Below are 23,348 nucleotides of genomic sequence, written 5' to 3' on the forward strand. Positions count from 1 at the left end.
ACACTACCAATGGGCCTATCCATCCCACCATTCCATCTCAGGCTGTTTTTCCATCTCAGCCTCAGTGTACCAGGTATACTGATAACCCTGGCCATGTCAAGAATGGTAAAACACACAGTAGTAACACTAGACACTCGCTTAAAAAGAACAGTCTAAGTGCATACAGTGGACGTCGACCGTCTATTAGGGATCGTATGGGGAATGGAGACACTCTTGCAGCTTCATCTCCCCATCCAACTGGGCCTTCGACAGCTGAGGGTCCAGACAGTAGACTCACTAGCTCCTCACTCTCTGGGAGAGAGCACTCTACCTCCAGTGCAGTCCTACCACCGCCCACTATCACTGGGCCCGGGGTCCCCCCCTTGGCTATTGATAGTGGGATAGTGTTTGATCCATCCATTACCACTTACAATCCCTTCACCATTCTAGAAAATCTAGAATCCGATCTTTGCAATGGTAGTATAGCCAATGTTACACCCCCATTGACTTTTTTAGAACTGGAAGTTGCGAGAATGGAGGGGTCCGCAACGGAGAATGGGATCTTAAACCCTCAACCATCCACTCTGCTAACAATAAAAAAGTCAAGGAAACGGGAGGAGGAACAAGAAGAGGTAGAAGAGGAGGTAAGGGACACAAAAAGAGGCAGAGTGTAAACTGCACCCATGCCACCATTAAAATCTACAATTTGTCCAGTTCTGTATTCACCGACGCTGAGCTTGATCTGCTCAGAAAAGGCCTTAATTATGCCCCCCCCAGTGCCCCCAATCTATTCGAACTATTTATCGACCTCAATAGGTATATACGTAAACTTACCCTTCAACGGTATTACCTATTGAAGGATAATGGGAAAACCACTGCTAATAGCATCACCGAGTCACCACTCTGCTCTCCTGCGAGTAATAATACAGAGGATGACTCTGCTCTAGACATTTTAGAAGAACTATACGCAGAAGCGGAACACTATGAGCTACCATCATCCTATGAGCATTTTAGTGATGCAGCCATTGTTCACACTCCCTTTGCACCTAAATCCTCGTTTTTCCCACATTGGGCCAAAGGCAAATATATATCGACTTTCTATGATGTCGTCTTTGAATCCTTTAAAAAGAAATTCCACCATACTAATACCAAAGGCAGCAAATTCAATAAACATCTTGATCCATTGGGGCTATCTGTCAGTAGTCTCAAACAGAATCAGGACGTCATCATTCGGAAAGCCGACAAAGGCGGTAGTCTGGTCATTCAAAATAGAGAAGACTACATTGCCGAGGCAATGAGACTACTAGGGGATACAGACACCTATGTTAGACTCAAAAAAGATCCCATTATAGAATATACGAAAGACCTGAAGTCACTCTTGGACAAAGCCTTATTGGATGGGGTCCTCACTAAAAGCGAGTATCACTTCCTCTACAACAGACATGCTCTTACCCCACATTTCTATCATTTACCTAAGGTGCACAAGAGTGAGGCCAACCCTCCAGGTAGGCCTATTATTGCAGGTATTGATAGTATTACAAGTAATGTGGGTTGCTATATAGATCACTTTTTGCAGGGAATAGTGACCAGTCTTCCATCCTTTGTTAGGGACTCGAGCCATATGCTAGAAATACTGTCCCATTATGTCTGGCAGCCGAGGTACAAATGGCTTTCTCTAGATGTAGCCTCGCTCTACACATCAATTGACCATACTTATGGCCTAAGGGCAGCTAATTACTATTTGTCCAAAGAGGGTGCACTCAACTCAGTGCAGGCCAGATTTGTGCTTGACTGTATTGAGTATTCTCTCACGCATAATCACTTCTCATTTCTCGGAGAACACTACCTGCAGACTAAAGGCACGGCTATGGGGGCTAGGTTCGCCCCAAGCTATGCCAACATCTTCATGGGATACTGGGAAGAGCTTTCTATTTGGAACAACAACCCTTATGGAGCGAACCAGATATATTGATGACATTCTGATCATTTGGGATGGGACTGATCAGGAACTACACCTCTTCCTTGACCACTGTAGAGGGAACCCCTTTGGGATTAGCTTCACTCACGTTATCAATAGTGAGAGCCTTGTCTTTTTAGATCTCGAGCTTAGGAGTGACCCTGATGGTAACATTCTCTCTAGAACACATTTCAAATCTAGTGGTGGCAATTCCTTCTTGCACGCTGACAGCAATCACCATCCTAGATGGATTAGAAATGTCCCGTTTGGACAGTTCTGCCGTCTGAAGCGTACGTGCACCAAGAAATGTGACTACCTAGAGCAAAGCAAGGTCCTTCGTAACAAGTTCCTGGATAAGGGTTACGATTCAACCCTTATCGAGACTGCCTTCAATAAATATGCCCTCTTGTATGATGACACTCCGACATGTGATCCACCGTCCATTTCCTCCATCAATCAGGATACCATACAGACTCGTTTTTCCACACAATACACTAACAGAGCCTTTGAGATACAAAGTATTCTACGGAAAAACTGGAATATTCTCAAACACGATCCAGTGTTAAGTGAGCACCTTTCTGATGGCCCAAACATAGTATATAGAAAACCACGAGACCTGAGAGGGCTTATAGCCCCTAGTATGGTGAGGGAGCCCCGTAATAGGTCCATAAATGCATGGTCAACGATCTTTGACCAGAAAGGTAGCTACAAATGTAGTATCAAGAACTGTGGCACATGTCAATACATGTGGCACAGAAAAAAGTCAGTCACTGGTAGAGACGGTAGAGTACATCACCTGAAGCAGTTCATCAACTGTGGGACAGACCACGTGGTATATGGTATCCTTTGTCCATGTGGACGCCTGTATGTAGGTCGCACCTCCCGCCCCATGAGAGTGCGTATTGGCGAACACAAATGTGACATCACAAATACACGTGTCAAATATCCAGTCCCTCGGCACTTTCAGGAAGCCCATTATGGTGATCCATCAGGCATGAGAGTGTTCGGGATTGAATCCATTGGAGGCAGCCTCGATAGGGGTAGGAGACACCAAAGGCTCTGCAAACGCGAAGCCTATTGGATCTTCACCCTTGGGAGTATGACCCCTGGGGGCCTAAATGAAGACCCTGAGGTTCACAAAATCACGTGACCCCATAGCATTTACCCACGGCGCTTTAGTATGCCACTGTCACTTCATCCATATATATACACACCTTTCTGTCCTTCCTACTTCTGGTCCTAGGTCGACTTTCGATTGTTGCATTCGAATATATATTTTTCCAGGTTTATTTGGTGTATCATATTTCACATTTCCCCCAGTGACCTATGGTTAATCAAATCTACACTGAACTATTATTATGTGGTTATGTTGTTATTGTGGTACCATTGTTGATATGTTTAGCATATATGATATAGGCATCTCCTTTATATTGTAATGACAAGTTTGTCACGTCACACATGTTGCACACAGTAATGAGGAAGGGACCATCCGGCTTTTGCCTGGAAAATATTATATTATAAATTAAAAATAAAAAACATATATATATATATTTACTATACATCCCTTTCCTTCCCCCCACCCTCTGTTGTGGGGTATATGATGACTACAATGGGCACATTAGCACTAAGTAGTCACTATGCCAGTTACTGGTCGTGCCACATGTGTCCACTCCTTCAGTACCATCCCGGTGTATCCAATCATCTCTCTTTTTTATTTATTAAGAACATTTTAATTCTTACCTGTTACACAATTTGTTTTATAATAACAATTTTTTATAACAACTTATTATTTAACTATTTTTAAACATTCATACATTCTGGTTTGGCCTGGATTAGTCCTTCATCTATATAATAATCTGTCTTGGCTGCCTCGGGTGTCACATGGTATACAGTGATGTGGGCGCTCACGTTATGTGCAGATGGGCATATGGGTTGTGCATTCTGTAATATTCTGAATATGTCTCCATATACATATATATGTACTACTAGTACCGCTGACAGTCCTAATTGCTATTTAGCATAACACTATACATGCTGTATATTACCCACTGGTCACCATTGACTTTTGGCAAACATGTGTGACATAGAGATATATATGTGTGTGTTCACTGCTTGTCAGTGTTCAGCAGCCCCTGTGACTCAGTGTGTGACGGCCGCTCTGTGCATTGCTTCCGTGTTGTCACTTGCGGGGCGGGTCCGTGGTTTGCACTGTGCTGGCCTCGCCCCCTCGAACGTCTGCCTCTACTAGTATGGCGCCGCGCTATCCCCTGCCGTTGACGTCATCGGTAAGCGGCAGGGGGCACAGAGGAAATGACGCGCACCGCTCCTTCCTCTTGTTTGGAACGCAAACGCACTGGCGTGCGTTCCAACATTGATTATACATCCAGAAAAGACCGGCGAGCCGCTATCCTATACACACTGCAGCTACAAAGCGATCAGGGTGCACCTAACATCTGAGGTACAGTGTCCATCTCTTTATGTATAAGTTTATTAACATGATATTTCCCTTCCTGCCAAACAGATGCATCCATCCCATGCCACTCTGCACCGTCCAGCGCCCATTTCTCTCTCGCTATATATACATACATGTGTGTGTACACATGCACACATCTATCATTGCTGATCATGTACCCCTATGGCTAGCCCCTGCTGGGTTTTAACTGTATTACAATACAGCGACACTCACCAGTTTTTTCACTTTATTATATCTACTAATGAATCTTTTCATCAATTCATTTATTTATTTATTCACAAATTTTTTTATGTATATATATATTTTTTTAATTAAATAAATCGTGATGGGCAATCCAATTGTACAGGCAAAGAGTGTAGGAGGGAGGATCTCCCAGAAAGGGAGGAGCCCTATGTGCCCTGCCCCCTCCACTGATTGTGCCTGTTTGGCATTCACACTATATATACAGGGCCTACTGAAGGAGCGTTCACTGCTGAGCTCTGATGAAGAAGGGATGAGACCTTCGAAACGCGTAAGCGAGCAGTGTTATATATTCCTCGGGAACACCTTTGGAAGGCTTTGTTCATCATTTATACCACTTATTGCAAGTTGATGTCCAAGGTTTATGGCACATGATTCTTTACTGCTTGTGAGTAATTTCCTTTATCATTTTACTTAATAAATGTTTTACAAAAGATAATGCACATGGCTGGTGCGCCCTTCTCTCTTTTTATTTCTTTGTTTGCTAGGAATCCCCATCCTTGAGGGCAGCAAGGCCAGTGTATCCCCTTTATATTGGGTCGACCACTTGTGCGCAGGAGTCATTTTCTGTTTTAATAATCAGACTTGCCCTGACACCCCAGCCCCCAGTGGGCAGATCAGTGTGCTGCTGTTTCTCTCCTCTCCCCCCCCCCCCCCCCCAGCTTTTATGCTGGCCTTCATTTCTATTTTAAACGTAACAGGTTGTTTTTCAATCACTTTAAGAATCCTGCAAGAAGTGCTGCAAGTGAGATTTTTAATTGCAAACCTGTTGGCTTCTTAGGCTCCATTCACATTAGCAGGTCTCCAAATTCGCACAATTTCCAGTGCGACCTTGATCTGACTTTACATTCTCTGGACCCAAGTCGCACCAAAGTAGTACAGGCACCTTTTTAAGATATCTGCAACTTTACCCACTTGTTGACTGCCCTATAGCTGGATGGACAGCTACAGTGCAATCGTCCAGTTCTGGGAGGGCGTCTATTGACATCCTTCCAGAACCGCGCCTGCTGCAACACGCACTCTGTGATCACTGTGTCCTTCAGACCCAGCTGATCACAGATCAGAATAAAGGGCCAATCACAGCAGCCTTTTACCACGTGATCTGCTGTGTCCAATCATGTCTGATCACGATGTAAACATACATGCCGGTTATTAGCATTCCTTTCCTCACACTGTGACAGCATGTAGAGAGCTGGTAATTGGCAAGTGTGAAAGGGGACATTTACACCTATAATCGGGGTACTGATGATCATTGCTTTCAATTGGTGCCCATCAGTGCAGCCTCATCAGTGCACATCAGTGAAGGAGAAAAATTACCTGTTTGCAAAATGTTATAACAGAAACTAAGAAAAAAATTTTTTTTTTTTCAAAATTTTTGGTCTTTTTTTGTTTATCAAAAAATAAAAATCCAGTGGTGAATAAATACCACCAAAAGAAAGCTCTATTTGTGTGAAAAGATAACATTTTCATATGGGTACATTGTTGCATGACTGCGCAATTGTCATTCAAAGTGTGACAGCGCTGAAAGATGAAAATTGGCCTGGGCAGGAAGGGAGTGAAAGTGCCCAATAGGCAAGTGGTTAAATCGCACCGATCTAAAAGGTTACCATTGGAGACAATGGGATGTGACTTGTCATGTCCAAAGTCACAGGGATGTGAATGGGCCCATAAGCACTAGAATCAGGTTATGTGGATCTATAGAGGTGAAACAAGGGCATGCCTGTAAAGTTTGGAGCAGAACATTTACCCCTCTTTATATCCCAGGAAGTCGGGAGGAGTTCTGTTGGCCTGCTATTATTTTTGAACGTTGCTCCTGAAACTCTTCACCTGACTGGGTGACTCACAATAATATTGACGTGAATGGTGAATTGCGTTCTCCACCTGAGTTTTTACTCGCTCTGTCCTACTTTCCTCCATTTACCGCCCACATTCCGGGTGTGCCTGTTTGTTAGGAAAAAATTGGCAGCTATGAAAACTGAAAGTTATGTTGTCCTCCGATGTTTCCGTGTGTGAAACCAGAAACTCCTCCTGTTTGGAGCTCACAGGAACATCTGTAAGTATGATGTGGAGGCGGAACTGTCATTGAGACGTGTTCTCTTTTGATGTGCCTTTAAATGGAAATTTTGTTTAACCTGGAAATGTAATTCTTGGTGAATGTGAATGTATTGTAACTCATCTGTCCCAAGGCTGATACACCAGAACCCTTCACTGGTCCTTGACGGCTTCATTCTCCTTTCACCAGCTTCCTGGTGGCAGCATTTTCCTTTTAGATTTTTACAGGAAATGTTGCATGGGAGCTTGAGATAACTTCCCTCTCACAGGCTTCTCTATTGTTTGCATTTTTAAAGTTTGCTTTGTTTTTGTTGTAAACACTTGGCTCCAGGAATAAAATAAAGCTAGTATTATTATTATGTCTGCAGCACAAAGGCTGCATAATAGTATATATGTGCTCTGAGGTGTATGAGTTTATATAAAATGTTTAGAAACATAGAAGAGTTCTTTTACAACAATTCTTTGAAGTAATAACGTTCTGTGTTGTGTCACAGCAACCAATCAGACTTGTTCTTTGTCATTTTCCAATGCAGTATGTTTCATCTGGTTGGTTTCTTTGGGGTATCTTTGACAGTTCTTCTTTCAGATGGCATTCTGTAAACCTACTCTGTTTGCTGTGTGGGTGATATCATTTGTTATAATTGCGAAATGGTCCTCAAACACTTTCAAATCACATTTCTGTGTGTAATGCTCTTTCCAGTAAAATGGAGCTGATCTGGGAATGATCATCAAAGAACAGCAGACACTTTCCAGTTGATGACTGAAAATTAAACGGCAGATGGTTGGATATTTTTGGAAAAGCAGGCTGGGTGCTACTGGAGGGGCCCAAAAGAAAAATGGTGCTTACTGCAAACAGCAACCTGGTCAGTGGTTGGCAACTAGCAGATCTTTCACTATTGCAGCACCGCAAATCCCAGCATGCCTTGTCCACTTCCTGGCATACATTCCCACAGTCCCTCTTTCGTCCACAATATACCTTCTTTATAGTTTTGTTCCTCTTTATATTCTGATGTATAAACCTCTATAGCTAAATGTACCGATTAAAGAGCTTGTATAGCCCAAATTATTTTTAATTTAATGTAACTACTTCAGTCCCTGAGCCATTCTTTTATTTGTAGCACACATGTTAAAGGATAAGTTCACCCTTTAAAAAAAAAACGCACATCTTTTTGCAGGTAAACAAATGAGCATTTATCAGCAGATCACAGGTGCAAAATCAGGCTCCTGCAGACTGTCAGTGTAGCCGTCTGCCTGTACCTCGTACGGGCAGGAGGCCATTGAATGACGGGAAGGTTCGATGAACTACCAAGAGCGCTCATCCGCACCTTGGTAGTTAAATAACATCTACAGGCTGTCAGCCGCAATGACTGACGGTAGTTGTAGTTCTCTCATTTAGGAATCGACTGATTATCGGCGGCCGATATTGACTTTTTCTGAAGTATCGGGCACAAACACACCCAGTATTACCGATATTGCTTCAAGGGGTTTTACCGGGGTGATTCATGCAGCTGATTGCATTACACTGGTACCATTCTTTAGAGCAGATGGTCAGCTTTTTTTGTAATAACAACAGATGCGGCTGTTATTATAAGCAGCTGGAGGGCACTTCCCGAATTACTGTCATCTTAAAGGCGCCATTTAAAAAAAAATGTAAAGTATTCAAAAACGCTGATCTTGAGGTTTTGAATACTTTCAAGTGCAGAGGAGGGGTTTGGAGTCTTATAGACCCCAGATCCCTCCATAAAGAGTACCTGTCACTGCCTGTTACTGTCACAATCAATGCAGCCTGCTTGTGCCCAGCAGCCTCACCAGTGCCTGTCATATGCAGCCTGCCAGTGCCCAATATATGCAGCTTGCCAGTGCCCAGCAGGCCACCAGTGTCCGTCATATGCAGCCCATCAGTGTCCATGTGCAGCATGCCAGTGCCCAGCAGCCCCATCAGTGTCCATGTATGCCCAGCAGCTTTACCAGTGCCCATCATGTATGCCCAGCAGCTTTACCAGTGCCCATCATGTATGCCCAGCAGCTTTACCAGTGCCCATCATGTATGCCCAGCAGCTTTACCAGTGCCCATCATGTGCAGCCTGCCTGTGCCAGCATCAGCGGCGATCTCCGTGTGTCACGGAACTGGATTTGAATTGCCCGGGCTGCAGTAACAATGTTCCGCCTCCTGTAATCACGTCACGCTGATTCAATGTCCCACCATTGGATCAGTGTGCCGTCTATCACAGGGGGCGGGACATTGTTACTGTGGCCGGGCAATTCAGCTCAGTGAAACACGGAGATTGCGGCGAGTGGAGGACTGGGCGGCACCCGGGGCAGACTATGCCCCCTTTTGGTTTCGGCTGTTTTATTTTCATTCGGCTGAATGAAAAAACACAGTTTTCGGCTGATAATTTTCGGCGACCAAAATTTCGGTGCACCACCACTGTTAAGTTGTCTTTGCTTTCTTTGTTCCCGCTAGATAGACTTATCCTCTGTATTTGTTATGGTAACCATTAGCACCAAGACAGAAAGTGATGAAAAACTCATTATTATTATTTTGAATAATAAGCATAAGGCCTCGCAGGGTATGTGAATTTATCCTCTGAATGCCCTAAGCCCCGTGTTGCACATGTGTCTAGATGCATTTAGCGGTTTGAGAGTTTATGGATCTCATTGGCCAGAATACTAACTTATTCTGGCCATTAGGATGATTTTTTATGTGTTTATCGCTAGCGGCTAGAACGGGAGCAAACAATGGCCCAGCAGGACTGTCTGTGTTGATGGGGAAATCAAGCAAATTTCTTTCTTGCAACACGTGGTTGCAGGAAAGAAAATCTATGGTCGGCCTTAAGGCCCATACACGCGATACGAAAATTGGAAGTTAAAATTCATACAACGACCGATCGGCTGATTATCTGATCATTAGTATAGTGCTTTCGATAGCTGAATCAGACTTTTTGGACGACAAAAACTGAAGGTGCATGCTACAAAATTTTTAACGTACATGAACACAACATTCGATTTATCATTTAATTAGAACTGTTTTCGTCTGAAAAAAATCATAAGAGCAAGACTACGCATGCTCGGAAATGAAAGCACTTCCGAAGTTGTGTTCTGTTGTACAAGACATTTTGTAAGTTGACTATCTTGTTCACTTTCGATATGAGACTACCATGCAACAAAAAACGGACGATTAGTCGTCCGATAATCTCATCGTGTGTACGAGACTTTAGTCTTAATGGGGTTGACTTACTAAAACTAAATCTGGTGCATCTGTGCATAGAAACCAATCCGCTTCTAACTTCAGCTTGTTCAGTTAAAGTGTCACTAAGCCTAGGTTCACATTGATGCTAATCACATGCCAAATCCGCGGCTATTGCTGGCAATGGCACAGTCAGAATCGATGCGATGACGCCTTTGCAGCTCCGCACCCATTCCCAAAATTAGTTTCTGTGCTACTTTTGGCGACTTTGGGTGCGATTTTTGTATAGACATCTGTGCAGGAACCCACACAAATGTCTCTGAAATTGCTCCCGAGTTCGGACTGACATGCGGGTATGAAATTGTGTGAGTTCACTGAACTTGCACGATTTCAATCCTGCTATTAGTGTGTGAACCTAGGCTAAACCTAAAAACGTTTTTTACCTTAATGCATTGTTTGCATTAAGGTAAAAAAAAAACGTTTTCAGCTTCTCTGTGCCCCCTTCCCCTGTGTGAAAGGGAAGAGAGGGGAGAAGAGAAGAGATCAGCGCTGTGCACGGCTGCATCTATTTTCCCCTCTTTTCCTCTTTACACAGCATTTGAGCATAAGTAGGAGCCATTGGCTCTTGCTGCTGTCAATCAAATGCAGTGAGGAGGAAGTGGGTGGCGGGCTTAACTCCCGCTGGGTAAGTCTATGGAGCTCAGCTCCATAGACACACAGGTTGGGAGCGTGGGGGACTACCTCTCCCCATGGCCAGCGGCTGGCTATGGTAGTGCCGAAGGAGAAGGAGCCAAGATCGCCGCCGGGGACCCGTGAAGAAGAGGATCTGGGCCGCTCTGAGCAATACCACTGCACAGAGCAGGTAAACATGTTTGTTATTTTGATTTAAAAAAATAATTTTGCCTTTAATAACACTTTAAGCTTTGACGAAAAAAAATGGAAGCTAATTGGTTTCTTTGTAGAGCTGCACCTGGTTTTGCATACTCCAGTTTTAGTAAATCAACCCCATTGCATAGTCTTCCTCGCAGTCCGTTAGTTTGAAATCAAAGGCCTGGTTCACACTAGTGCGATTTTCAGATGCAAATTGTTTTCAATGGTGCCTGTTCACATCAATGCGACTCGGCACACAGTGATTTTGGAAAAGTTTCCTGTACTACTTTGGTGCAATTCCACCAAATTCCAAAGTTGCATTAAAGTAGCGCTACATAATCGCACTAAAAGTTGGAACAAAATGGTATCCCAGCAGTGTGAACCTTGCCTAACTCATTAGATGGATGTGGGTCGGTGGTGACATTGCACGAGTTGCTGGGATTTTCTGAAGAAGTAGGCTCCTCTCCAGATGAAGGTTTGCTGCGAGTTCCACTTTTCTATTTTTGATATTTCTAGTGCTAGCAAGGGAACCAAGCTGTTCTAATGAACTGTATAACATTTCAACTATATGTACTTTTTCTCTTGGCCTTGGTTTATTTATTATTCCTTGAAATAGTACACAAGTCACTGGCTTTCTGAAGGATGTCATCAATAAATATCAATAACTGCCTCCCATAGTCCTTTAAGTACCGGTGACCTGTAATGTATCACTTTGCTGTATAATACTAATTACACGTCTGTTCTGACTGTTTGCATGATGGGTTCATAAAGTACAGAAACTGTGCACACAGGTGTAGCGTGTATGTCAAATGAGATGTAGCGCCAAAGATCCAAATTATAACCTTTAATACAGAAAATGATAAATGTCTGTTACTCATACCAACTAAATTGTTCCTTTTCATTGTCGCTATGCTGCACGTAGCCTGGCATAGGGTTGACGTGGAAATCCTCTGACATACCAGGATGTCCTATCATTTAGATCCCGACCCTCACTCAGTCCTTCTCACCACCTTGGTGACTGACCGCAATGTGAACCATGCCAGGAAGGGGAACCCAGCTTACTCATGCCATGTGACTTCCTGTTGCATAGAGTGCAGGGAATGCTGAGTCCCAGTGCTTGTAGTATAGCTGGTTGCTTGTGATAAGATGGTTTTATCTGAGGTCAGAGAGTGTTTTTTTTTAAGTTATTTTTGCTATGACAAGATGCTGTAAGGCTATAGCAGTAATTATTATTGATGAACGCCAGTCTCAAAAATATTGATTAAAATATATTTCTTAATGATCTCAAAGGTTAGTAATCCCTTTATGTGTACCAAATGCCTTATATAAACCCATATATTGCCTTGTAAAAGTAGCAGTGACAGCAACACTGTGCTGCACATAAACTGCAGAGAGCAGAGCTGTGGGAGTGGCTCAGCATGCCCCACCCACTACAGGCTGCCTTCCGAAAACTACATGAGGGGGGTGGAGACAAGACCAGTGACTCTGCACAAGGAGAGGGACTAGCACTGAGCGGTCTTTCTTACAGAAAGCTCCTGCACAGAGGCAAAGTTTCATGCCAGATTACTGCACAGATCTCAAAGAAATACACAAAGCACACCCAGATTCAAGTGAGAATACACATGGCTCTTGTATGTAGACAATATTTGCTTATTCCGGTGTTCAGCTTTAAACCTTATACCACTTACAACAATACTAGGGTTATTACAAAGGGACAATATATTTAACTTCTATGGGGGTAGCTTTAAACAAAATATGTAAGTCACTGCTGTGGGGGTGTGTTAAAAAAAACTTTATATGGCTGTAGTGGGCTACGGAGGGATTTAAAGGAACTGTATATGGCTACTTTAGGGTGGAGGGAGAGTAAAAGAATTTGTATTTGGCTACAGTTTGCAGGTTAGGGGTTTAAAGCAGAGTTCCACCCAAAAATGGAACTTCCACTTATCGGCCCCCCCCCCCCCTCGGTGTCACATTTGGCACCTTTCAGGGGGGAGCAGATACCTGTCTAATACAGGTATTTGCTCCCACTAACGGTGAAAGATCACTGCAGTATCCACGGCAATCTACGCCATGTCCGGCCCCTCCCCTGTACCCCCAACCCCCCCCCGCTGTCTTCTGGGAGACAAAGGTCCCAGAAGACAGCAGGGACCAGTCAGAACACGCAGCGTGACTCGTGCATGCGCAGTAGAGAGACAGGCTGTGAAGCTGCAAGGCTTCACTTCCTGATTCCCTTACTTAAGATGCCGGCACCTCCGCTGGGAGCCAAAGGAACAGTTCAGCTTCGGGTGAGGTCATTGCAGGCGCCCTGGACAGGTAAGTGTCCTTATTTTAAAAGTCAGCAGCTGCAGTATTTGTAGCTGCTGACTTTTCATTTGTATTTTTTTTTGTAGGCGGAACTCCGTTTTAACAGAACAGTACATATGGATGCTGTAGGGTGGGATGGAAAGGAGTTGAGATCTATATATATGGATATTAATATACTTGACTATATAGAGTATCGCATGGCTGTATTTTGTCTTGAATTTACCATTCTATTATGTAATACATGTACTACCTGGCAAACTGTGCTTAATAAATCAATAAATAACATTGATTTTATTTTTTTTTTTACAGATCCCGAGTAACAATGCGGTATATGAGAAATACTTCCTCCAGGTCAGTGTTGGGAATGAGTGTATATTGATTATTGTACATTGATATCGGTTTCTCAGCCAGTTAGGCACAAGTCCTAGGAGTTTCTATTAGGCTTATGTGTTATTTACACTCAGCGGCCGCTTTATTAGGTACACCTTGCTAGTATCGGGTTGGACCCCCTTTGGCTTTCAGAACTGCCTTCATTTTTCATGGCATAGATTCAACAAGGTGTTGGAAAGAGATTTTGGTCCATATTGACATAATAGCATCACACAGTTGCTGTAGATTTGTCGGATGCACATCCATGATGCGAATCTCTCGTTTCAACACATCTCAAAGGTGCTCTATTGGATTGAGATCTGGTGACTGTGGAGGCCATTAGAGTACAGTGACCTCATTGTCATGTTCAAGAAGCCAGTTTGACATCATTTAAGCTTTGTGACATGGTGCATTATCCTGCTGGAAGTAGTCCTAAAGGGATGGACAAGGTCTGCAGCAATACTCAGATAGGCCGTGGCATTTAAAGGATGCTCAATTGGTACTAAGGGGCCCAAAGTGTGCCAAGAAAATATCCACCACACCATTACACCACCACCAGCCTGAACCATTGATACAGGCAGCATGGATGCTTTCATATTCTTTACGTCAAATTCTGACCCTACCATCTGAATGTCGCAGCTGAAATCAAGACTCCTCGGTCCAGGCAACGTTTTTCCAATCTTCTATTGTCCAATTTTGGTGAGCCTGTGCACATTGTAGCCTCAGTTTCCTGTTCTTAGTTGACAGGAGTGGCACCCGGTGTGTGGTCTTCTGCTGCTGTAGCTCATCTGCTTCAAGGTTCGATGTGTTGTGCCTTCAGTGACGGTATTCTGCATACCTTGGGTGTAACGTGTGGTTATTTGAGTTACTGTTGCCTCTCTATCATCTCGAACCTGCCCATTCTCCTCTGACATCAACAAGGCATTTTCCTCCCCACAGCTGCCGCTCACTGGATATTTTCTCTTTTTCGGATCATTCTCTCTAAATCCTAGAGATGGTTGTGTGTGAAAATCCCAGTAGATCAGCAGTTTTTGAATTGCTTAGACCAGCCCGTCTGGCACCAACAACCATGCCACGTTCAAATTCACTTAAATCCCCTTTCTTCCTCATTCTGATACTCGGTTTGAACTTCAGCAAGTTGTCTTCACTAGATGCCTAAATGCATGGAGTTTCTGCCAACTGATTGGCTGATTAGCAGTTTGTGTTACCAAGCAATTGAACAGGTGTTCGGTAATAAAGTGGCTGGTGAGTGTATATATTTTATAATGAACTGTAGTAGGTATTAAAAGCTTTTGGAAATAATTGCATAAAAAATAAATTTGAGTAATGTCACAAATTAGAAAACATAAGTGGGAGTATTCGAAATAAAGGTTCTTTCACTCCAATGCAGACAAAATGCATGACCACAATGGAGTGTTTTCTACATGTTCCCATAAACAAGCTTTGTTGCAGTACTTAGAAATAGTCTTGCATGCTGCATTTTTGGTGCATAGCACTGCATTTTGTCATTTTAAGTACAATAAGATGAGATCCTTTCAAAATTCAGTGCGAGTGAACTGAAGACATGCCTACGGGTGTAAACTCTCCTAGGTGCACTCAGCAAATACTGCCAATAGTATAGCGAAAGCCAAAAGTTTTTTTTTTTTTTGTTTTTTTTGTTTTTTTTGTTTTTTTTTATATATTTTGAATTGAGTAATCAAAGGTTAAAAGCTGTCATCTTTATTTGTGTGCATCTGCCACCACCACAAGTATCCATATTAGGAGACTTCCATTTTATTCCTGTTTTGGTGACCGCTTAAAGTTTTTTAGAATTTTCCTTCACGTTCATTCAACAAGTAACAAGGGTTATCCCTACAAACAGGGAAAGGAAATCTCCCCACCAGTGACACAGGCCTCAATATGTTTAATTGCGGCCTAACACATTCATTTACATTATTTTTAGGGTTCAAAGAATCCCCCCTTTATCAGAGTTTGAGCGTTCATTTACTGAAATTGTTTTTAAATAAAAAAATATCACTGTATGTATTTTTGTATTATGTATGATGTATGGTGTACTGGGCTGGGCCATCAAGAGCTGCTTTGAAACTAAATACTATACCTGACTGAAGTTCTGATTCAGAGAAGCACAATATACAACCCCAATTTAAAAAAGTTGGGAAAAGCTACATAAAAACAGAATACAGTGATTTTTAAATCTCTCTCAAACCCATATTTTATTCACAATAGGAAACATCAATTGTTTAAAGGCTAAGTTCACCTGTGATTAGTCACAGCACAAGCCGATAAGCGGGTGCCAGCCAATAGATTACTGCAGGCAGCCGCTGATCGGCGAGGAGGAAGACAGGAAGGAGCTCTGTCAATGTAAACCATACAGAACTCTGTCCTGTCAAAGTGAATGTATCGGTTTTTGTTTTCCCTGCAAAGCAGGAAATAAAAACCAGCACGTCCCTTAGTAAAAGCACCTCACAGTACACGCAAAAACACTAGTTAGGCACACATTTAACCCTTTGCTCGCCCTGGATTTTTAACCCCTTCCCAGCCAGTGTCATTAGTACAGTGACAATGCATATTTTGTAGCACTGATAACTGTATTAGTGTCACTGGTACCCACAAAGTGTCAGTGTCAGACTGCGTGCCATACTATCACAGTCCTGCTATAAGTCGCTGATCCCCACCAATACTAGTATATAAAATAAAATTCCAGTATATATACCATATTTTGTAGTCGATATAATGTTCGCGTAAACCAATCAACATATGCTTATTGGGATTTTTTTACCAAGAATTTGTAGCAGAATGCATTTTGTCCTTAATTTTATGAAGAAATTCGATTTTGACATCTTTTTTCGTGTTTTATAGCAGTATGTAAAAAATATATAATTTTTTTTTTTCAAAATTTTCGATCTTTTTTCCTTTATAGCTCTATTTGTGGGGGAAAATGAGAGAAATTTCATTTATGACCGCACAATTGTCAGCTAAAGTAACGCAGTGCCAAAAAGCAAAAAATGGCCTGGTCATGAGAGGGGGTAAATCTTCTGGAAGGCATGCGGTTAAATATATCATCTACAGTACATAATATCACTACATAATACAGTACAAATATAAGATTCCAAGAATCTGAAGGAATATCTGTGTAAGGGACAAGGCCCAAATGCAATATTGGATGCCCATGATCTTCAGGCTCTCAGATGGCACTGCAATAAAAACTGACATGATTTTGTAGTGGACATCATGGGCTCAGGAATACTTCTACAAATCACTGCCTGTAAATGCAGTTCACTTTGCCTTTCAAATATGTAAGTTAAAGCTCTATCATGCAAAGAAGAAGCCATATCTGAACACGATCCAGAAATTTCACCGCTTTCTCTGGGCCAAAGCTCATTTAAAGCAGAGTTCCAGGCTTTTGTTTGTTTATTAAAAGTCAAGAGCTACAAAAAGTGTAGCTGCTGACTTTTAATAAACAGACACTCACCTATCCCGCGGTCCAGCGATGTGGCCACATGGAGCCTCGCTCCTCTCCCCCTCCTCTCTGTGGCGCCACCATTGAAACTCTGGGCACCCGGCCGAGACAGCTTGCGGCTTCACGGCCGGGCATGCACGAGTCGGGCTGCGCTTTTCGAGTGGACAGGCAATCTTCTAGGACCTGTGACGTGTCCCAGAAGATTGCAGAGAGAGAGGAGTCGCCTAGGCGGCCCTTAGTCTGAAGCAGGAAGTGGGACAGAAAGTCCCACTCAAAACTAGGTACCCACTCCCACCCCAAAAAATTACATGCCAAAGAGTGAGCATTTCTGATGGTAAGGGAGTGTATTAGTGGTGTATGGAATGGGCAGCTTGTATATCTGGAAAGGCACTATCAATGCTGAAACATAACTTCAGGTTTAGGAGCAGCATATTCTTCCATCTAGGCGACGTCTTTTTCAGGGAAGGTCTTGCATATTTCAGCAGTACATTGCTAAACTGCATACTGCATCTATGACTACAGAATGGATTCGTAGTAGAAGCCTGGGTGCTTAACTGGCCTGCCTGCAGTCCAGACCTTTTACCAATTTAAAATATTTTGGTGCATCTTGAAATGAGAAATATGACGAAGAAGACCCAGGACTGTTGTGCAATTAGAATCGTATATCACAGAATAATGGGGCATCATTCCATTCATTACAACTGGCCTCCTTAGTTCCCAGACATTTAGGCCTCTTGCACGCTGCAGCTTGAAAAAGCTCATTACAGCTTATTTTTTTTTACTGAGCTAAAATACAGCCCCCAAATTGTAATGTGCCTATTCACACAGGCACGTAAACATGTGCCGTGTATTCTTCAGTAAAAAAAAAAATAAAAAAATAGAAAAATCTTCATTTTTGGTCAGTAATTTCTGACTCATGCGTGCAAATTTGTGCACATTTGCGTGCAAAGTCGCACATATTTGTCAACACAAGCACAAGCTTCTGCGCATGCGTGGAAATGTGCGCGAACGCTTATGCGCAAAATACATAAAAAAAAAAAAAAAAAAGTCTGAAAAAGTAGATGCTCAAATAGGAGTATCATGTGCAAGAGGCCTTATAGAGGGGATGCTAATTTTGACATTGTATTTTTTTTTCTTATTCTATTCTTAAATTTTTGCATTTGATATTTTTTCTATTTGCTATTGTGAACAAAATATGTATTTTTGAGATTTGCAAATCATTGTATTCTTAAAAATGTTACCTCCCCCTCCTCCCACCTACTCCAGTCCAGTTACATTATCCTGCAGCTCACCTTCCTTTGTCGACGAGCAGCTGCTGCAGGGAAGGGAGCGCTGTCAACAGCTGAGCCATGGGATCCTATGGGTGACATCACAGCTTCCGAAATTCATAGCTGTTGCTGAGCGCTCCCTTAGAAAGGGGAGATGGAGCTGTGGAGTCACATGACTGGACCAGATTTAAAAAAAAGAACAAAGTTTACAGATCTTTTTTTTTATACAGAGTATGCAGGATAGTTAGAGGGGAGAGGGATCATTTTTAAGAATAGTTAGTGTTGGGCTTTTCTACCACGTCCAGTCAAGTCTCCTGAGGTGCCGTCCAATGCGCTGTGAAAAAATGCAGCGGGTGTGTATTTACTCACCGCACTATGCACAAAGAAAGCAGTTGTTTTCTATGTGCCCTAGAAAAATACAGGTCACTACTGTACATAATATGAATGGGCCCTTTAAAGGAGAGGTCCAGCCAAAGCTTGTTTGGTTGTACTTCTTCTCCTATGGATCACAGGAATGCGATTTGTTTTGCACTCCTGTGACCCGTTTTCAGCAGAGAGCGGACTGAAGTCTGCTCTCTGCTGGCGCCACCAATGGCAGTCCAGGCTCCGCGTCATCCTGACCATGGAGTCTGAATCTGCCAGGTGCCTGGATTGAGAGCCTGAGACGGCCACTCCGCCCAGTCCACAGGTCAGCTCTCCAATGAGCGAGGAGGGAGAAGAGCAGAGAGCTGTGACTGACAGTCCACCAGCTCTCTGCTCACGGAGCTCTGAAAACCGAGCGACCGGTGGTGTTCGCTCGCTCGGTTCTCAGTGTGGAGGCATCAGGGGGACAGATGCTGCATCCACCTAGGTAAGTGGGCTTGGGGGGAAAAAAATCCTTTACTTCTCTTTTAAGCTTTCATGTTTGTATTGCTCACTTATGATCTTTTTTAATGAATGATTTCATATGTTATGTAACAGAGACACTCCACTGTATTTGTACCAGACTTTCAGTCATTTTATGTACAATTGTTTTGGTCGCTGAAAATTTTTGATACAAACTTATTGAAAAACAAAACAAAAACCTGACAAATTTTAACCAAAAAAATGCTTTAGATCCCCTTTATTTACTGATGTTGAATAATTGTGATTTAAAATCCAATCAGCTGTGATCAATAACTTACCTTATCCATCATGCACATGTCTCTCAGTTGGAGTCCGGCAGCTCTGGGAAGGTGTTGGCTGGAGATGCTGCTGTGTTCCTGAAGAAATCTGGTCTCCCGGATCTGGTTCTAGGCAAGGCAAGTGATGATAAAAATAAATCTGTGCATTAACCTTCATAGTACACAATAGCCAATTATTTGTCATTTTGTTTGAATTTCTAAACGTTCTTGTGGATCAGCTGATATGGGCAGTATCTCCAAATTTATCTTACTATTGTTATGTATTATCTTGCATCAACACAGGGTCCAAGAATGAAATGCCCCTCCCCACCCACCAAAAAAATCACGCCCACCAAAAGGCCCATCCATTATTTTATATCATGATAATTATAACTAAAATTAAATGTATCAGTAAGTCAGATTTGCATGTAACAGCACCTGTTCTATATGCAAAATTATATGACATTTCGTTATGTTCAATTCCAAGGGGCGGGCTAGGGCAGTGTATTGACAGGTTAGGGTAGCATATGGACAGGCTAGGGTAAGTAATATGGACAGTATAGAGGCAGGCTAGTGAAGTATTTAGACTTTTTGTTTTAGTATATGGGGCGGGCTAGGGTAGTATAATGGAAAGCTAGGGATGTATAGTGATCTTTGAGCATGACAGGTTATGCAACATTTAGCCATCCAGCAGACCAAAAAACTACTAGAAAAAATGATGGACACCCTTTGTGTCCTGTCACACAGAATTCACTAATATTACCTTTCTGTTGCTCTCTCCCAGTGCTCCCACAGTCTTCAGTGCCTAGCCCGCACGCATGCACCAGAGCAGAAGAAGGCAGGTCCTGCGCGAGGCCTGCCACACGCCCTCCTCCAGTTCCACTCAGTAGAAATGCAAGCTTCGCAAGCTGTGCCTGAACATTGCCTGCTGGCGGAGCCGTTGAAGATGGGCTCTTTCATTGCTCTCTGTCTCCTGTGGGTACCACGCCCCCGGCAGCACAAACCTGAGCTCTTCATGTGTGCTCGGGTGTTTAACAGCCAGTGTTGGACTGTGTGCGAGCACCCTCGTGCCCGGCAACTATGAGTATGCATGTTGAAGGCAGCAGGGCAGTTGTCAACCCGCCCCTCGACCCAGTCCACCCTGAATGACACAAAACTGCTGCAAAAAAAATCTTGGGTCGTCAATTTGCTGCCCCTCTCAAAGAGCCGCCTGGATCCAATGGACCCAGCGAGACATATGGTAGGGCCAGCCCTGGGTTGCATCTAAGCTGGTCCCTGGTGTCATGCTCCCTATAAGTCCAGTATTGTCTCGGTGTGTTTCCCATAACCGTTTTTCCTGTCTGATGCCATCTTGCATTTTTATATTGAGAACATGGGATTGTCTTGCTTCAGTTACCCTTTTTGTCTTGCGTTGAACATGGGATTGTCTTGCTTCAGTTACCCTTTTTGTCTTGCGTTTTCCCCCTAAAATTAACTGCAGCACCATTTTTTTCTTTGCTCTCACAAGTTAGGATTACATTTTTATACTTTTGGACTTTTAGTTGTGTATTTAAAGCTGCAGCGTCCTTGGATTTGAAATGAGGACCCCAGTGCGGACTTGCTAACCACTAAGCCCATTGTGTTACATGAAACTGAACTCCAGGCAAACAACTAAAATACTCGTGTCCTACATCTGCAGTACTGTGCAAAAGTTTGAGGCAAGTGTGAAGAAATGCTGTAAAATAAGAATCCTTTCAGAAATATATATTTTAATTTTATTTTCATCAGTTTACTCAATGCAAAGTGAGCAAACAGAAGAAAAATCTAAATCCATTCATTATTTGGTGTGACTAACCTTTTGGCTTCAAACCACCATCAATTCTTACACTTGCACACTTTGTACACTTGCACACTTGCACGAAGTCAGGGATTTTGTAGTATTATGCCCTGTACACACGGTCGGATTTTCCGATGGAAAAAGAGCGATCGGATTGTGTTGTCGGAAATTCCGATCGTGTGTGGGCTCCATCGGACTTTTTCCGTCGGAATTTCCAACATACAAAGTTTGAGAGCAGGATTTAAAATTTTCCGAAAACAAAATCCGATCGCTTAAATTCCGAACGTGTGTACACAAATCCGATGCACAAAGTGCCACGCATGCTCAGAATAAATTAAGAGACGAAAGCTATTGGCTAATGCCCTGTTTATAGTCCCGACGTACGTGTTTTACGTCACCGCTTTCAGAACGAATGGATTTTCTGACAACTATGTGCACCCGTGTGTATGTAAAACAAGTTTGGCCCAAAATCGGTCGGTAAAAATCCGATAGATTTTGTTGCCGGAATGTCCGATCAATGTCTGATCGTGTGTACAGGGCATTGGAGTCAGGTGTATGATTAACCAGTTAGCCAGGCAGGTGCTAATGATCATCAATTTCATATGTAGGTTGAAACAGTTACATCAGCAAGGTCTCTCCCAGGCAAAAGATTTAAAGCAGACTGGGGTTTCAAGATTTGCTGTTCGAGCTCTTTTGAAGAAGCACAAAGAAAAGTTGAGGAACGTAGAAGCAGTGGTCAGCCAAGGAAACTTACTACAGCAGATGAAACACACATCGTGCTTAACTTCCCTTCGACATCAGAAGATGCCCAGCAGTGTCATCAGCACATAACTGGAGGAAACCAGTGGGACCCAGCTACACCCATCCACTGTCCGGAGAAATCTGGCCAAATGTGGTCTTCATGGAACATTTGCAGTCAAAAAGCCGTACCTCCGATTTGGAAACAAGGCTAAGTGACTCAACTATGCACAGGAACTGGGGTGCAGAAAAATGGCAGCGGGTGCTGTGGTCCTGGAGAAATGTGAAATCTTTTGCTGTAGTGGGAGGCAGTTTGATAAGCTGATGGGCTGTAGAGCTTTACAATGAGTGTCTGCAGCCAGCAGTGAAGCATGGTGGAAGTTCCTTGCAAGTTTGGAGTTGAATTTCTGTAAATGCAGTTGAAGATTTAGCCAGGATCAATGGTGTCCTCAATGCTGAGAAATGCAGACCGATACTTATCTGTCATGCCATACCATTTAGAGAAGCGTGTGATGGGCCCCAAATTTATTCTACAGCAGGACGACAACCCCAGACATACAGCCAATGTCATTAAGAACTATCTTCAGTGTAAAGAAGAACAAAGAGTTCTGGAAGTGATGGTTTGGCCCCTACAAAGACCTGATCCCAACATCAACAAGTCTGTCTTGGATTACATGAAGAGATAGAAGGATTTAAGACCACCTACATCCACAGAAGATCCATGGTTAATTTTCTAAGATGTTTGGAATAACCTACCTGCCACGTTCCTTCAAAAACTGTGTGTAAGTGTACCTAGAAGAATTGATGCTGATTTGAAGGCAAAGAGGGTTAACACTAAATATTGGTTTGATTTGGATTTCTCTTCTGTTTTACTTTTGTTAATTGATAAAAAATAAACTATTAACACTTCCATTTTCTGAAAGAATTCTTAATTTACAGTTTTTCTCACCCGCCTAAAACTTTTGCACAGTACTGTATATTGACAGCTTTATCTGTCAAGTAATTTGTTATTTTTGTCTATCCAATCTTGAAAACTAAACTGTACTCCAACACAGCACATCCCTGTCTGGCAGGCTAGAAGACCTGAAGACCCTCTGTTGCAGCTAAGTAACACAGGTCCTATCCTTCCCCCAGTTTGTGACTGGACTGTAAAGAAACAACAGACTGATGAGCTAATCCCTCTGTAGTTTGCACTATCCTTTTTATCAGTGCACCTTTTTTTGGTACACAAACACAGAATTAAAACCGATTGGCTCCTTTTGCTGCTTCTCTCTCTCCCTGTCTGGGCTCTTCTTTTCAGTAAACTGCGAGAAACAGATACTAAATCAAATTCGGGTACTTACACCATTTAGGCGTCTTTCACACGGACGGCTATTCTGCCGCAGTTAAAAGCATGTTTTTTTTCCTGTGAAATTCAAGACTCCAGGCACTGTGATCAGCTGCATTTGTACTGCATTTGTACAGTGCGATTAGCTGCGTTTACACGCGGTTGC

The 23,348-nt window shown here is 42.9% G+C and overlaps 1 protein-coding gene across 6 annotated transcripts in view; it reads left to right on the top strand.

Annotated features, from left to right (window-relative positions):
• Nucleotides 1-23,348, top strand: part of EPS15 (epidermal growth factor receptor pathway substrate 15) — a 226,143-nt gene that overhangs the window by 49,473 nt on the left and 153,322 nt on the right. For 5 of the 6 annotated variants that reach the window (XM_073593549.1, XM_073593550.1, XM_073593551.1 and 2 more), the window contains exons 1-3: nucleotides 6,619-6,702; nucleotides 13,372-13,413; nucleotides 19,350-19,439. In XM_073593549.1, coding sequence (XP_073449650.1) covers nucleotides 6,634-6,702; nucleotides 13,372-13,413; nucleotides 19,350-19,439 — 201 coding nt within the window. In that variant the 5' untranslated portion in view covers nucleotides 6,619-6,633. Of the gene's footprint in view, nucleotides 1-6,618; nucleotides 6,703-13,371; nucleotides 13,414-19,349; nucleotides 19,440-23,348 lie in introns of those variants that run through there. The other variant, XM_073593554.1, reaches the window with a different exon arrangement.

Source organism: Aquarana catesbeiana, linkage group LG07 (genome assembly GCF_042186555.1).
Source record: "Aquarana catesbeiana isolate 2022-GZ linkage group LG07, ASM4218655v1, whole genome shotgun sequence".
Lineage (NCBI taxonomy): Eukaryota > Metazoa > Chordata > Amphibia > Anura > Ranidae > Aquarana > Aquarana catesbeiana.